Source organism: Paramisgurnus dabryanus, chromosome 1 (assembly GCF_030506205.2).
Source record: "Paramisgurnus dabryanus chromosome 1, PD_genome_1.1, whole genome shotgun sequence".
In the NCBI taxonomy this organism is placed as follows: Eukaryota; Metazoa; Chordata; class Actinopteri; order Cypriniformes; family Cobitidae; genus Paramisgurnus; species Paramisgurnus dabryanus.
In genome coordinates, this window is record NC_133337.1 from 36,100,160 (window position 1) to 36,114,621 (window position 14,462).

General features: G+C 39.4%; 1 protein-coding gene across 1 annotated transcript in view; it reads right to left on the reverse strand.

Moving 5' to 3' along the window:
- snd1 (staphylococcal nuclease and tudor domain containing 1) overlaps positions 1-14,462 on the reverse strand; it is a 195,323-nt gene that overhangs the window by 41,878 nt on the left and 138,983 nt on the right. The window contains exon 18 of the mRNA XM_065268696.2: positions 2,876-3,017. Coding sequence (XP_065124768.1) covers positions 2,876-3,017 — 142 coding nt within the window. The remainder of the gene's footprint in view (positions 1-2,875; positions 3,018-14,462) is intronic.

Sequence of the window (14,462 nt, forward strand, 5' to 3'; positions counted from 1 at the left end):
AAAGGCACCGTCCCAGTGACAAAAAGTGGGCAGCTATCATTTTATCACCTGGGGATCAATTGAGGGAAACGTGCCTTGTTCAAGGGCACCTCAGTCGGTTGTAAGATTCAAACCAGCGACCTTCGGGACTCTAACTGTTAGGTCATAACTGTTCCCATACATAAAGTTGTTTCTGCACATTGTGCTGGAATGAAAAGTATTTTTTATCATGAAAATAAATGACACTTCAGCTTAATAAATGCATTGATTTACTAGCGAATGTGAATGAAGCGGATTCCCCGGATGAAGATGAATTCATCAAATCTTCCCTACTCCGATAATATCACACGCTTGCATGAACCCTGACATCGCTGCTCCAAAAATCCCTCACACGGCCTTTTCATCTAATCTCTGACGGCGAGGACGTTTATTCTTAATTTCATTTGACTTAAATTTAAAAATCTCATGCTTCTTTTAGCAGGAGAACCATAAGGGAGGAAAGTGGAATTATTAGATGAGAATTTGTAGGCATAAAAAGTGATGTCATAATCAAAAGACTCGTCTTCAAAGTGTTTATGAAAATCGTGCCTGGCCTATTAGAATTTCCCTGTCTTTCTGAAGCCGCCGTGAGAAACTGGTAATGAAATTGCAAAGCGACTGGCTTGTAGGTTTTTACACGGCTCGGCTTTGAAGTGCTCGAGACCTCCTTAATGCACTTTTGCGCGAGCGAACGGGAGAGAAATTACTTTTAGCTGAAAATAACAATCCTGTTTCTCTAACAAGCACATCTCAATCTCCATTTTCAAAGTCTCACCATAGAAAACATTGGCCAATTAAAACGGGAAAAGATGCACATTTGCTGGTTCATCTCAACGTAAACCCTTAAAAACAGAAACAAGGCGAAACAGAGCAAAGCTGCAAACATATTGCACATTCAGCTCACTCTGTTATTCCTCAGTTTCATCTCCTGTTTTATTTTTTCAGTATATTTGCTGCGACTGGCTTTTTCCCCCACAGATAACCTGAATAATTATTTCACAAAGAGCTCAGCTGAGTGTGTAGTAGGCGTAAAAATCAGCTGGGACCGGCAATATGTTGTTATATTGATATCTGGGTCACTATACGTTAATATTGCAATTCTAGTATTATAGTAAAACATTTTTATGACTGACTGACGGTATTCACATGTGTGATGACTACCATACCAGCAGTCTCTGCATAACTTTCTTAGGGCACAAAGGTGACATTTGAGTATCCGAGTGGATCCAAGTTTTCCTCCTTCAACATGCTTTAACACCTGCAACTCTTTGAGAAAGTCATTTCACAGCGATGGGATTGTCACGCTTCTGACAAGTGATTTATTCTCAATTCATGCAAATTAATTAATTTGCAAATTAGGCCCATTAACAGGCAACAAAAGTCAATTTTATGGCCCTGCCAATGAAGCCTGCCCTGAAAACATGTACATAGATCCTAATAACAGCATGCAACAAACAATGTGTGCATAATTAAAATCATTTTGCTTTATTGTCAGAGTAAGAAGCCAGTGTTTGTGTGTCCGTCTGCTCACTAATCCCACCCCCTTTCACATCGCAGGACAGTAGCTCTACTGGGCCAGGTCAGTACCGAGGGCGCTTTAAATGTCATGTTTAATGAACAGTTGCTATCACACTGTGGAGGAATGAGCTGGAAGATCACTCGGGGCATTTAGAGGGCAATAAACACACAACCTGCAATGTTTCCTAACTGGAGTCTGCTGGAGCGGATACATTTAAGAAATCCTACCCGACCACATAAAAACAAATCTGGAAAAGGGCCTTCAGGTTTGTCATAATCACAGCAGTAAATGTTTAAAAGTGGACTTTGATGCTCTTTTGTGCAGTAGCCCCGGGAGTGTGTCATCTTCACCTTAATAAATGAAATGAAAAAGTGGCTTTTCGCTGCGGACCCTGTTGAGATGCTGAAATCTGATTGGCTGGACACTTTTAATAAGACTACTTGAAAACATGTTTTTAAAGTACCAATTCAAAGCTGTGAGCTCTTTAAAAGGAAAAATAGTTATTGGTTATGGGCCATTCATAGCAGTGACTACCAGTGTCCAGTAATGTGACAAAACTGAGAAAAGTTTTTCTTTATGCAAATGCTAAGCAACTTTCTGAAACGACTACCAATGAGAGCCTAGCAATGGAGCTGTCTCTCGTCAGTTACTGGAGTGGGCGGCACTCCAGTAACCTTTAATGACAACCAGATTTAGAAAGAGGTGAGTAACTAGAAATCCAGCATTACACTTTGTTCTGTGCTTTTACTTTCTGATGAACTTTTTCAGATTACTTTTTGGTGTTTAAAGGGGACATTTCACAAGACTTTTAAGATGTCCCCAGAGTACGTGTGTGAAGTTTTAGCTGAAAATATCATGTAGATAATTTATTATAACATGTTAAAATTGCCTTTTTTCTAGGTGCCGTTTTTGGGTGTGTCCTTTAACATGCAAATGAGTTCATCTTTGCACTAAATGGCTGTGCCGTAGTTGGAGAGTGCAGATTAAGGGGCGGTGTTATTATAAGAAGATCCCCTTCTTGCATCACAAGGGGAGCCAAATTTCAATGACCTATTTTATCACGTGCTTGCAGAAAATGGTTTACCAAAACTAATTTACTGGATTGATCTTTTTCACATTTTATTGGTTTATAGAAGCACTGGGGACCCAATTCTAGCACATAAACATGGAAAAAGTCAGATTTAATTTACTGACCACATTATTTACCTTCTTTTACGATGGGGGTTTATTGAAACTGCACACAAATTGCAATGGCACACGAGTTCAGAGAAGGCACAAAGAACTTTGAAAACATGGGCACACTTATGGTCTGCTGGTTTAAGAAACAACACCACTTACCGGTTTCCACATCCTGTGCATAGAAGTGAAGGCCGTCTGTGATCTCGGTGACGTAGACGGGTCTGTACTTCGCTATGCGCTCTTTCTCCTCCACAAGTTGAGCCACCTCCTCTTTTGGTTTCTCTTCGTAATTGGCCCAGACCTAAAAAACAAAGACACAGGGCAAAAAATATTATTATTTAAGTACAATCTTAAACGGCTTTGTACACCTTGCACAATTTGGTGATGTAGGCCACAACCCTGAAACAAAATTGGCAACCCGTTATGTCAATTATGTGACATACTGCATTTCCAAGAGAAACAAAGGCTAACAATTGGAAATAAGGAACCAGAACTGTGCATTAAACCACAAATGTGCAATGAAAATGTAAATAGGGCTACTTTGAATTTAATATTGCTATTTATAAGCATTATAGACTGCATAAAATATGGACATCGTGTCCGCGAGGTCACCCGTAGATTTCTGGAGAGCCCAATGTTGGTGGAGCCTGCCGTCAGTATCTTGGCAGCACCTCACTCGTGGATAACCGAAAATGGGCAAAGAGGCAGAACGTGGAGCTAAGGTGCCTGCTTGCTGAACCCATGCCCATCTAGCTCAACGGTAGTTACAGCAGCGGCAATTCACCTGTCACTCAACTGGCCACGCCCTTAATTATGAAGAACTTAGTTATATTTGTAACAGATGAGTTACAAAACATTCACCCCCTTACAGTTGTCATGGCTGTAAACATATTTATTTATGCTGTAAAGTTGAATGTATTGACTCCCTCTTTAGAATTGCCGTTTAAGTCACTTCAGTATTGGCTTTACACAAGAGAGACCGGAAGGTTGCCCCTTGATTAGCACCAATTTTTGAGGGATTTCTATCTATGGTCATCAGTTTTAACATTACTTAAATGACAAAATTCCTAGAGTTTGGAAATTCACAGGGACGCTTATGAAGATCAGCATATATATATAAATATGTTAAATTTCAACAATGCTGCAAAAGAGGGCAAAACACTACATAAAAGCAGATTCAAGCTCTGAACGTGAGGTTGCAAATCATGGATTGTGCCAAAAACAGAAGAAAAGTTCCACCTCATCATTGCATTAGGAAGCATCTGAAAATAACCCAGCATGCAGTTTGTTTTGCTTCCCAAGTGCTGGGGGTTAAGACTCGTGAACTATAAACAGGATAAGCCGAGAGTCTTAAGCAGCCACCCGTTACTTTATTTCAGGGGCTTTATTAGCAAATGATGTTCATCAGCTATTGAAGTTTTCTCGTTATTCCATTAATTTTTTTCTCGTCCTGAGAGCGGGAGGCAGCTAATTACGAATGACAGTTTTATATGCACTTCCTCGCAGTGCTGGTTTTAGTTAATGATGTCCACCAGGACCGCGAGAGCGACATTTACGGTCCAATCTCACCACCGGCCCGAAAATAAAATTCCAAAAGAATAGAAATACAACCGGTGACACGTAGCGAACCAGTCACTAAATGATAAACTACAGGGTCAAACTACCCAATTACTTTCAATTATTTCCCCTGAGCCGTGACAAAAACATCCAAACTGGGAGGAAAATCATTTCTTGGAGAAAACGTCCAGCTTAATGAAGATCCAAACACGCCACGCTCTGCAAACCACTCACACAGTCCGCAACAGCAAGTGTATTAATCTAACCCACTACCCATAATGCCCTGGCACAGTGACACGACCCACGATTTAATCAAACCTGCAGCACCGAGCCACGGTCGTTCAGATTATAGACTGCTGACACTCATCTACCACCGTCGGTTATCGCCGGACCTATACGCTTCCTACAGCCACACGACCCCTGACACGTGGCGTAGGGGCAAGGGCACGGGCACACTCGAAATCATTTCCACGTATCCACCCCAGCAAAATGAGCCACAAACACACACAGTGACTCAGAAACACATTGCACCCGGGGCAAATGACCTTCTGTGGGCAACCAACCATTCTTGTTTGTTCCACATGAGTGCAGGTATATGACTGCTGCTGGGCGGGGTCACAAAGAGAAAAGATTTGTGATATATTCTGTCATTGAGCTGCCTGTGGCCTAAATCCATAGCAATAAGCCACCAAAAACAAGTCTGACAGGGAAGGAGATAGAAAGAGCGATAACACACTGTTTCAAACCAAGCAGAATTCAAAATATATTTATGCATTTGGCAACTGCTTGTATCCAAAGTGACTTACAGTGCTGGGATCAAATCTGTAACATTTACTTTGCTAATGCAATACTTTACCAATTAAGCCACAGGATCACAAACAGCACCTATGGGATCCTGATCTTTTATGTGCATTACGGTGAATTTACCACATGTCATGTTTTTTCTGCATACTTTGAATCAGACAACACCCCCCTTACCCACAGTGAAATAAGGGAATTGAACACTGGCTAGCTTATTGCTTTAATACAAGCAGCATCAGTTCTGCAAATAGCGTTTTGGTAAATAGTATGTTAATGTGTCTTTCCCGTTGTGTTAAAGAGAGGTCAGACCTTTCTTTAGGGATTTGAGACACACACAGTTACATTCATAAAAACGGCCACACGCGATCCTGGGGAGGGGGCCGATCTAAACACTGATGAAAGGTGACAGTGTGTCAATTCCAATTGACTGTGTTTTGCCCGGCGAGAGAGAATCTCCATCACCAGCCGGAGTGCGCACACACAAAAGGACTAAACGTATAGTCCCAGTTTATACTGGAACACACTGCCAAATGAATCAACATCCAAGAGAGCTATCTGCATCAAACGTGACACTGAAACTACAGTACCCAGAAGTCACTGCACCAGAGGTAGGTAACTCTTAAATGGGCTATTGGTTTCAGCAAGATCAAATTGAATATAGCACACTAATCCAGACATATTAATGAGGCCTTCATTTCTTTAAACAACCATCAATTAATGCTAAAAAAAAATCAGAGCTGTCCTTGATAATACTCCGAAAGTAGTCCTCTAATCATAGATGATAAATCAAATCAGCATTCATTATATTTAAAATAAAGGCACCTTTGGAAAAAAATCTCATTAATTCAAGAGATCGTTGTTTGTAAAGACCGCTTAAATGTGTGCTGTGAATAGGCTACCAAGAAAAAGCAAATTTGCCCCTGCAGGGTGTGACTGATTTTTTTCTCATTCAAGAAATTCATTGGCCATTAGGGGTAAATATGTTTTAAAGCAACCGTTCTGTTATCTTTCAGAAAAAGGTCAAATACTGACAGAGTTTAGCAATACATGAATGATTTATAAAACGCTGGAGTGTGTGAAATACTTCAGTTAATCTATATTTTGAAGGGTCACACTTTTTTTGAAAATATGCTCATTTTTCAGCTCCCCTAGAGTTAAACATTCGATTTTTACCGTTTTGGAATCCATTCAGCTGTTCTCCGGATCTGCCGTTATCACTTTTAGCATAGCTTAGCATAATCCATTGAATCGGATTAGACCATTAGCATCGCGCTCAAAAACAACCAAAGAGTTTCGATATTTTCCCCGAAAATAGTCATCTGCTATTTAAAGTTACCAAGGGGACTATTTTCAGTTGCGGGATAATATCATTGCGCCTCCTGCAGCCATGTTACAGCAGCAAAGTCCTTGTTATTACGCCAGAATGAGAGTATAGTTCCTATCCATATCAGCCTTGAAAATCGCAACTTTTAATTTTCCGTTGGTCTTATTACACGATGTAACTACAGAATAGTCAAGTTTTAAATAAGAAAAGTATTGAAACTCTTTGGTTATTTTTTAGCACGATGCTAATAGTCTAATAAGATTCAATGGGTTATGCTAAGCTATGCTAAAAGTGATAACGGCAGATACGGATATCAGCTGAGTTGTAGTAGTGGAGAGGAAGAATCTTCTGAAGCCATTTATTTTATCTTCTACGTGCATATAAATAATATAAATTTTGGTTAAACTCCCAAATCTTTAATGTTGATTTGAAACCAAGTTTGGTGCTAAATCCTGCATCAGTAGGCAACTCTAATAGATGCTATGTATCTACCAGGAGCATAACAGGAAAAAGCCACAGACCGATTCGAAATGCATGACCATGGCTCCTCCCACTAACTTAGATAAAACTCCCGCCCACAACTTTGAATATGTGGTAATGCAGCATAGTGCCACACAACCACCACAAAAAGTGAATGATAATGGGAGAGGTGTGAGGTATTATCAGTGTGTTTTAGCGGAGTCAATTAAAGTCTACGACCCGTGATGTCTGTCTGCTCGATTCGTCTGTGCATATTGATGAAGCCATTAGAGATATGCAATGACTAACAAGACAGAAATGCTTTTACGTCCGATGCCCGCCGGTGCCAGAAACCACATATACCCTTGTGCGGATTGATATGCTGTCCATATACATTACAAAACTGATGATTCAACTTCTAGAGAAATGCAATACAAATACGACAACTCAATATAGATAAGCAAGTGACCACAGGAGAATGAGCTAGAAGGAAACGGTTTCATCGCTGTCATTTGCCATTCATATGATGACTTACGCATATTATGGTTTTGAATTTTCCTCCCCTCAATGCCAAAATTTATAACGTATACAGTAATGCACTTCTTTACTCTCTGATTTTCTGAAAAATTTGTTTCAAACAACTTGTGGGAATATACGATACAAACCATGCATGCTTAAACGCTGAGAAAACTGAGACGTTAAACGTTGATTCTGGTTTGGACGTTTATATCATCATGTTCAAGTTTAATGTCTTCTAAAAAATATTTAAATATCTAAACGTACAATATATCAAATAAAAGAACACACCCTCTGTTTATAAAAAAGTTTATCCCATCTTCATTTGTTCTCTTTTGTCACCCCTCAAATACGGGTAGGTTTCTTCAAAAACACTACATTTTGAGCAAAAGCCGAAATAATAGCATTTTTGTAAAGGACTTTTGATAGAGATCAAATTCAGAGCAATGATCAAAACACAGTTTTTCCTTTTTTATAAGTGTATGCATTGTTTTTTAAATGGGGGTAAAAACGCCATTTAGTGGATAATAGCAGAAATATGGATTGCTGTAAGAGCTCGTCATTGGCAGGGAAGCGTTTTCTCTTAATTAACGAGATAACCTGGCAATGGCGGGTAAAGAGTTAAAAACAAAAGTTACTTGGTTGCCTTAAAATTATGTTAATTCAACTTAAAAATTAGCCTGACGTTGTCATACTCAATTCAAGTCCGAATTTGATTCTGATACCGCTCCATTGGGCTATGATTATGAGACGTGTCTCAACCGAAAAATGCCTCTGCAATCAATTGGACAGACCTATGACCAATCAGAGCAACGGAGTGTGTGACGTATGTTGAAATGACATCTTTTGCAGCCTGACCGAACTTCTAGTTATTTCGCTACAATGACACTAACATTGTGATTATACAAAGTCTGAGTTAGCGAACGCACATCAACACCTACTATGTTTACAACATTTCATTTATAGCACAACATTAAGTATTTACTAAGTCATACAGTACGACTATCTCTTACCATTTGTAAATTAGGTAAACTTCATCCACGACGATACCCGTTACGTTTGCTTGAAAAATATCGGAGCCTAGCATGTGCTTCCACTTATTCAGCTGCCACAATTCCGGGTTCCGAAAAGAAGCTGGCAACGACCGCTAATTATATCCATCTCGTCGTACACGCCGAGTTGCAATAGCCGTGATACCCAGTTGCTTCTTTAACTTGGTCCTCCATAACTGCGTCCAACTTTTGCCGAATCCCGTAGGAAGGACAGCAAAAACATCTTTCTGATCAACAAATGCCTTGCTCGCGTTTCTCTGTTCCTCTTTAAAATCAATGCTCTGTCGATATCTTTTAAAACAGACTCAATGTCAGAATCCACACATCTGAATTCTACAGCGGCAGCCATTTCGTTGTAAAAAGATTCAACACACGCGCTCTTTGGTGACGTGGTTGGTTACATTACTGTTGATCATCTGTCCATCATCGTATAAAGCCCGCCCTGACAATTTGATTGGTCGACCAGCTTTGGGTCTCGCATAGGAGCTCCTCAACGGAGAAACCCCAGACCGATCTTCCCATCCTCAAAATGTTATGGGCGGGGCTAAGATCGGCTGGCACCCAGGCTACTTAAAAATATTAGTTGACAACAAATTTACACTACTTTTGAATTAACTCAATTGTAAGGCAACCAGGTAACTTTAAGTTGAACCAACAAATGTTTTCTACAGTGCAAAGATGTTTTAAGAACATTTGCAAGAATAAAAGTCTTTTCTTTAAGTGCAATAAGCCATTTATCAACACACTGTCATCAACAAGAGCACTGTCCAAATAAATATATTAAGGTAGTAAGAGCTTTGTGAAAGAAAAGCAATTGGTCATGTGCACCCTTCACTGAGCTGACTGCAAAAAAATTAAATATGCAAATATCTATGAATGACAACAGTACTAAGCTTTGCTTGTTTGACTGACACCTCACAGATAAAACTTCTGACACTGGTAGACGGCCTAACGGAAACAAAACACAAAATCCAGTCAAAGGGAGTAACGGCATCTGGTATTATGCATGCTAACAAAAATGCAGGTGTAGCTTAATGCTGTCGTGTGCACAAATGATAGAACACAGTGAACCCGACAATTTGAATTTAGTTTTGGATTTTAGCAAGTCATTCATGCCAACTTCACATCATCAAACAGTTACATTGAGTGGCATTTAATGTGTTAAAATCACATTTGATAACTTCCTAAGTACCAGAGTAATATTCCACATATCAGTTCTAAGGAATTGAGATGAGCCCCACCAGTGACAGCTTGCAAGTATATTAGCACGTAATGTATTTCTCAAATCAATGCACGCGTGCGAAATGTGGAAAACACATTTCATGCTAACATGACTGTAAAGCGCCATTACACCAGACAGCAGGAAAAACGCTCTGGCCCATCACTGTCACACTCTTTCTCTGGTACAAATGTACTCAAAAACATGGGTCCAACAGGCGAGAGAGGGCAGACAAACCATCAATCACACATTTCACAGTCCACATCAATCTACTCAGGGACGCTGACAAATATATCAACTAAGTGACCTACGCTGTCAGCATCCACTTAACCTGCAAACACGGAGTTGGCGCTATAAACCCGCCGTCATGACGCGCAACCATACGGTCATCCGAGAATGCGGGCACAACTGCAATAAAAAAAGCAAGAGCATCCTACGTGTTGTCTGACTTCTGGATAAGACTATCTGGATAATTCTGGGATTTGTGGGGGAGGGTGAAAAGCTATTTCATGCATTTTGACTCATTATTTAAGAGCTGGATTCCTCATGCAAAACATAGGCAAAGTATCAAAAAAGCCATGTCGCCAGGGTTTGTACAAGTTTTGGAAAGTTTTTTTTCAAACATGAAAGATTTATACGTAACAATCTTGCTTTATTGCTTTTATGAGCAATTTCAGTGCAGAAAGTACAGTGGAAGTCCTTATATGGGCATTTTAATCGGAATAGCGCAAGCACACCCAACCAAGAGCTGTCACCAAAGAAGTGTGTTGTTATTTGTTTGAGAAATTTAAGCTTGTTTAAGCCGTTGTTAACAACGGATATAGATTGTTTATCCAGGGTAGTTGTGCGTGTGTGTTTGTTTAATGCTGGATTTCGATGAAAATTGGGCTGTCCCAGTAAGTACTGTAAAACTGCATCAAATGTCTGCATTTTTTTGCCAATCAGCACCAAGTTATCCAGAGATAGTGGCATATTGTTTTGTGAGTGTTGCTTGCGACTCGCTCCTCCCATCGTACGCCTCCAGGAGCTTGGGTTTATTCGGAAAGAATCGGTACAGCTGATCCATCTTTAATAAATTTAATAAAACTAAAGACTCTTTGGATACTGTATATGAAGGATGCAATACTACTCTACAAGCACTCAAGATTAACATGAGATAAGCAGAACCAGCGTATGCTATGCAAGCTTAAAAAAGATATTACAGGATGCTGTGATGTAGGGCAAGAAGAAGGGTAGGTTACACATGGACGTTAAGTCTTAGATGAGGTTACTTGGCGAATAAATTTATGCATTAAAAGTGCCCAAGTGCGCGACACTTCAGGAGTCAACAGCTGTGAGCTGCCGGCATGCAGACAGCTTCGCTTCAGCTTCATATCAACGACAGCAGCTGTTCGGATGTCGTGGCGGCTGCACGGCTTATACCTCGGCTTACACCTCTAACATCGTCGCCCTCCCGTCAACTGTCAGAGACACCCAGCAGTCTGACGTTTCCTTACAACAAAGGTAAGAAACCAGAACAACTGGCCTTTCCCAAAACAACGTACACAATTAAAGGAATTGTTCGCAGTTTTTAAGGTACAATTGGGGTAACCATGGCAACGGTGGGAGGCTGGTGCAAAAGAAACCCAGGCTGGTTTAAGGGGGTCTGGCAGGCATGCCTCGGCTCCAGATGACGACCCCAGGGAAACACTGCAACATATGGGACCTTACACAACACAAATCCTTTCTGCTCCTATGCTAGATTTATACACAGCTATTATAGGAAGGGCACAAATAGAGACAATGACACACGAAAGAAGCTAATGTGCACAAATTAATTGGAAAATACATTACAGTAAGGTTGTATTTGTTGACATTAGTTAATGCATTAGCTAACAAGAACTTACAATTAGCTCATACATTTTTGTTTTTATCCCTAAAGTTAACAACGCAAAGGTCATGGGTTTGAAACCAGGGAACACACTTACAGTACTGATAAAATGTATACCATGAATGCCGTTCCAAGTTCCTATGGATAAAATGCCTAATTGTTGATGTAACGTAGAAACACATACCCGCCATTAAGCCATCAAAATGACAATAACAAAATCATGATATCTGACTCAGCGTGCGCGTATCACACATGCCAACGCAGTTGGTTGCGATCCAACATGGTTTCCATCACCAAGAAAATGTACCCAAAAACCTAAAGCGCTGGAGACGTTCAGACCTCCTGATGTTTGCCAAGAAGTGTGAAAAATAAAAAGCCCTTCAAATCAGTACTCATTTGAAGTAAAGACTGAAAGCGGAGCTATTTAAAGAGGCTTATTTCCAGCTCCATGCCTACCTGCTGTCTGCCCACACTTCACTGCATGAAATAACCGCATGCGACATATGTTTTAATCAGACTCCGCTATGACAGAAGACCTCCAGGAAGGACCTGAAGACGTACTTAAAAAATAAATAAAGAATGCATTAAACAAACAGATAATTGTGTTTATTCAACTCGTGACATCGATCTAAAAAAGTGCATGGTTTTACTCTTTGCAAAGCTTTTCATAAGTACAAATGTGTATTTAAAAGCTCAACTTTATTTAATCTGGGATGCTGGGTTGTCATGGTTACAGTACAGTTATCTCTTTTTAATGAAGCCGCTTTATTTTCTCTGATCAAATATGCAACCACTCTCAGATTTGCTCATCAACTCGCATCTAAAAAACATGGCTGTCCTTACGCACAAAGCTGGGATTGTAGAGGAATAAGAGTGAAATCGGACTGACACGGACAGTTGCTCTACAGGGGGACACTTGCATCCTGGAGGAGGCCTGGTAGCCCACTACAACCCATCACAGCCCACACACATACAGTACACGCTCTCAACACGGCTGGCTACAAGCCCAAGGCACAGATGAGAGTGAACGAGAGAGAAAGAAAAATACTCAGAAAATGGAGTTGCAGGAGAAAGATAAGAAAATGAGGTCCAAGTGTGTGTTTACATAACAGTGTGACTCCTTCAGGGTAGACAAAATGCCTGTCTGTTTAAATAGGCCGAAAGAAATAGGTCTATAACTTTGCATTTAAAGTGCACATTAAAGCCCTATTGAGTGCCCTGTGTTGTTGACAACATTTACAAGTGGACATAGCTTTTGAAAATCTGATGTCCCACAAAATTCATCTCAACTACAGATCAATCATCTAAATTAGGGAGGAACCATACATCAAAATTAACAAAATATCGCAAATGTGCATGTACGCATTACACATATCTAATGGTGCAAAATTGTCAACCACTTGATTTAGGTCTCCTGTTTGTTTTATTTCATAGTCAGATTAGTGTCTCTGGTGAAATCATAATAACAGCGATATCCCATCTCATACTTCACTTAAAAAAAAATAAAAAAAAATGCAGCATGAATCTACTATTTTAAGTTTTGCCTTGTGAATAGTTGACATAACTTAAAAAATTAAAGGAATAGTCAATTTTCTTAAAAGAAAAATCCAGATAATTTACTCACCACAATGTCATCCAAAATATTGATGTCTTTCTTTGTTCAGTCGAGAATAATTATGTTTTTTGAGGAAAACATTGCAGGATTTTTCTCATTTTAATGGACTTTAATAGAGCCCAACATTTAATACTTAACACTTAACAGTTTCAAAGTACTATAAACGATCCCAAACGAGGCATAAGGGTCTTATCTAGCGAAACGATTGTCATTTTTGACAAGAAAAATAAAAAATATGCACTTTTAAACCACAACTTCTCTTCTAGATCCGGTCGTGATGCGCCAGCGTGACCCCACGCAATACGTCATGATGTCAAGAGGTCACAGAGGACGAACGCGAAACTCCGCCCCAGTGTTTACAAGTGTTGAGAAAGAGGACCGATCCGACGTTGTTGTATGTGGAATGATACTAATTAATGTCTTTGTGTCAGTTTATTGTTTACAATGCTCCGCAAATGTGCATTTTATGTAACACGTGACCTCCACGTCACTACGCATTTACTTTAGGTCACGCAGGAAAGGACCTAGACAAGAAGTTGTGGCATATTTTTCTTGTCAAAAATGACAATCGTTTCGCTAGATAAGACCCTTATGACTCGTTTGGGATCATTTAGAGTCCTTTGAAACTCCATTGAAAAAAACTGTTAAGTGTTGAGTATTAAATGTTGGGCTCTATTAAAGTCCATTAAAATGAGAAAAATCCTGCAATGTTTTCCTCAAAAAACATAATTTCTTCTCAACTTCTCAACTGACATGGTGGTAAGTAAATCATCTGGATTTTTTTTTTTTAAATTGACTAATCCTTTAAGTTAAACAATTTTTATTTGATTTTATAAGTTAAAGTAACAAAAATAATTGTTGATTTGATAAAAATGCTGCATATTTTTTTACAGTGTTCTTTTTTAACCCATACAGTATCTGTTACTCTGGTAGACACAGCATGCAAATCCTCAAATCAAAAGCAAAGTAAATCAGAACTTTTATGCTAATGAATATACAGTAATTATAATTTTTATATTTCTTTTTTTTGCCTCTTTTGCTTCGGTGACATGCTTCTTAAAAATTTTACTGCTCAAAAAAAGTGTTGCAGAAACCTTATATGGCGCTGATTTGGGCGTGTATTATGCAAATTACTAATCTTGTGCATGCGGCCACTTATTCAGAACAATCCAAATTCATGAATACAACATTTAAAGAGTAAATTCATGTGTGTACACTTTTTGTGAATTACACAAAGTTTTATGTGGGTATTCAGAGATACGAACATGCGTGTGTTTATGCACATTCTCTGAAAATGATCAAGAATGTGAAATGCATGTTGGCTATTTGGATT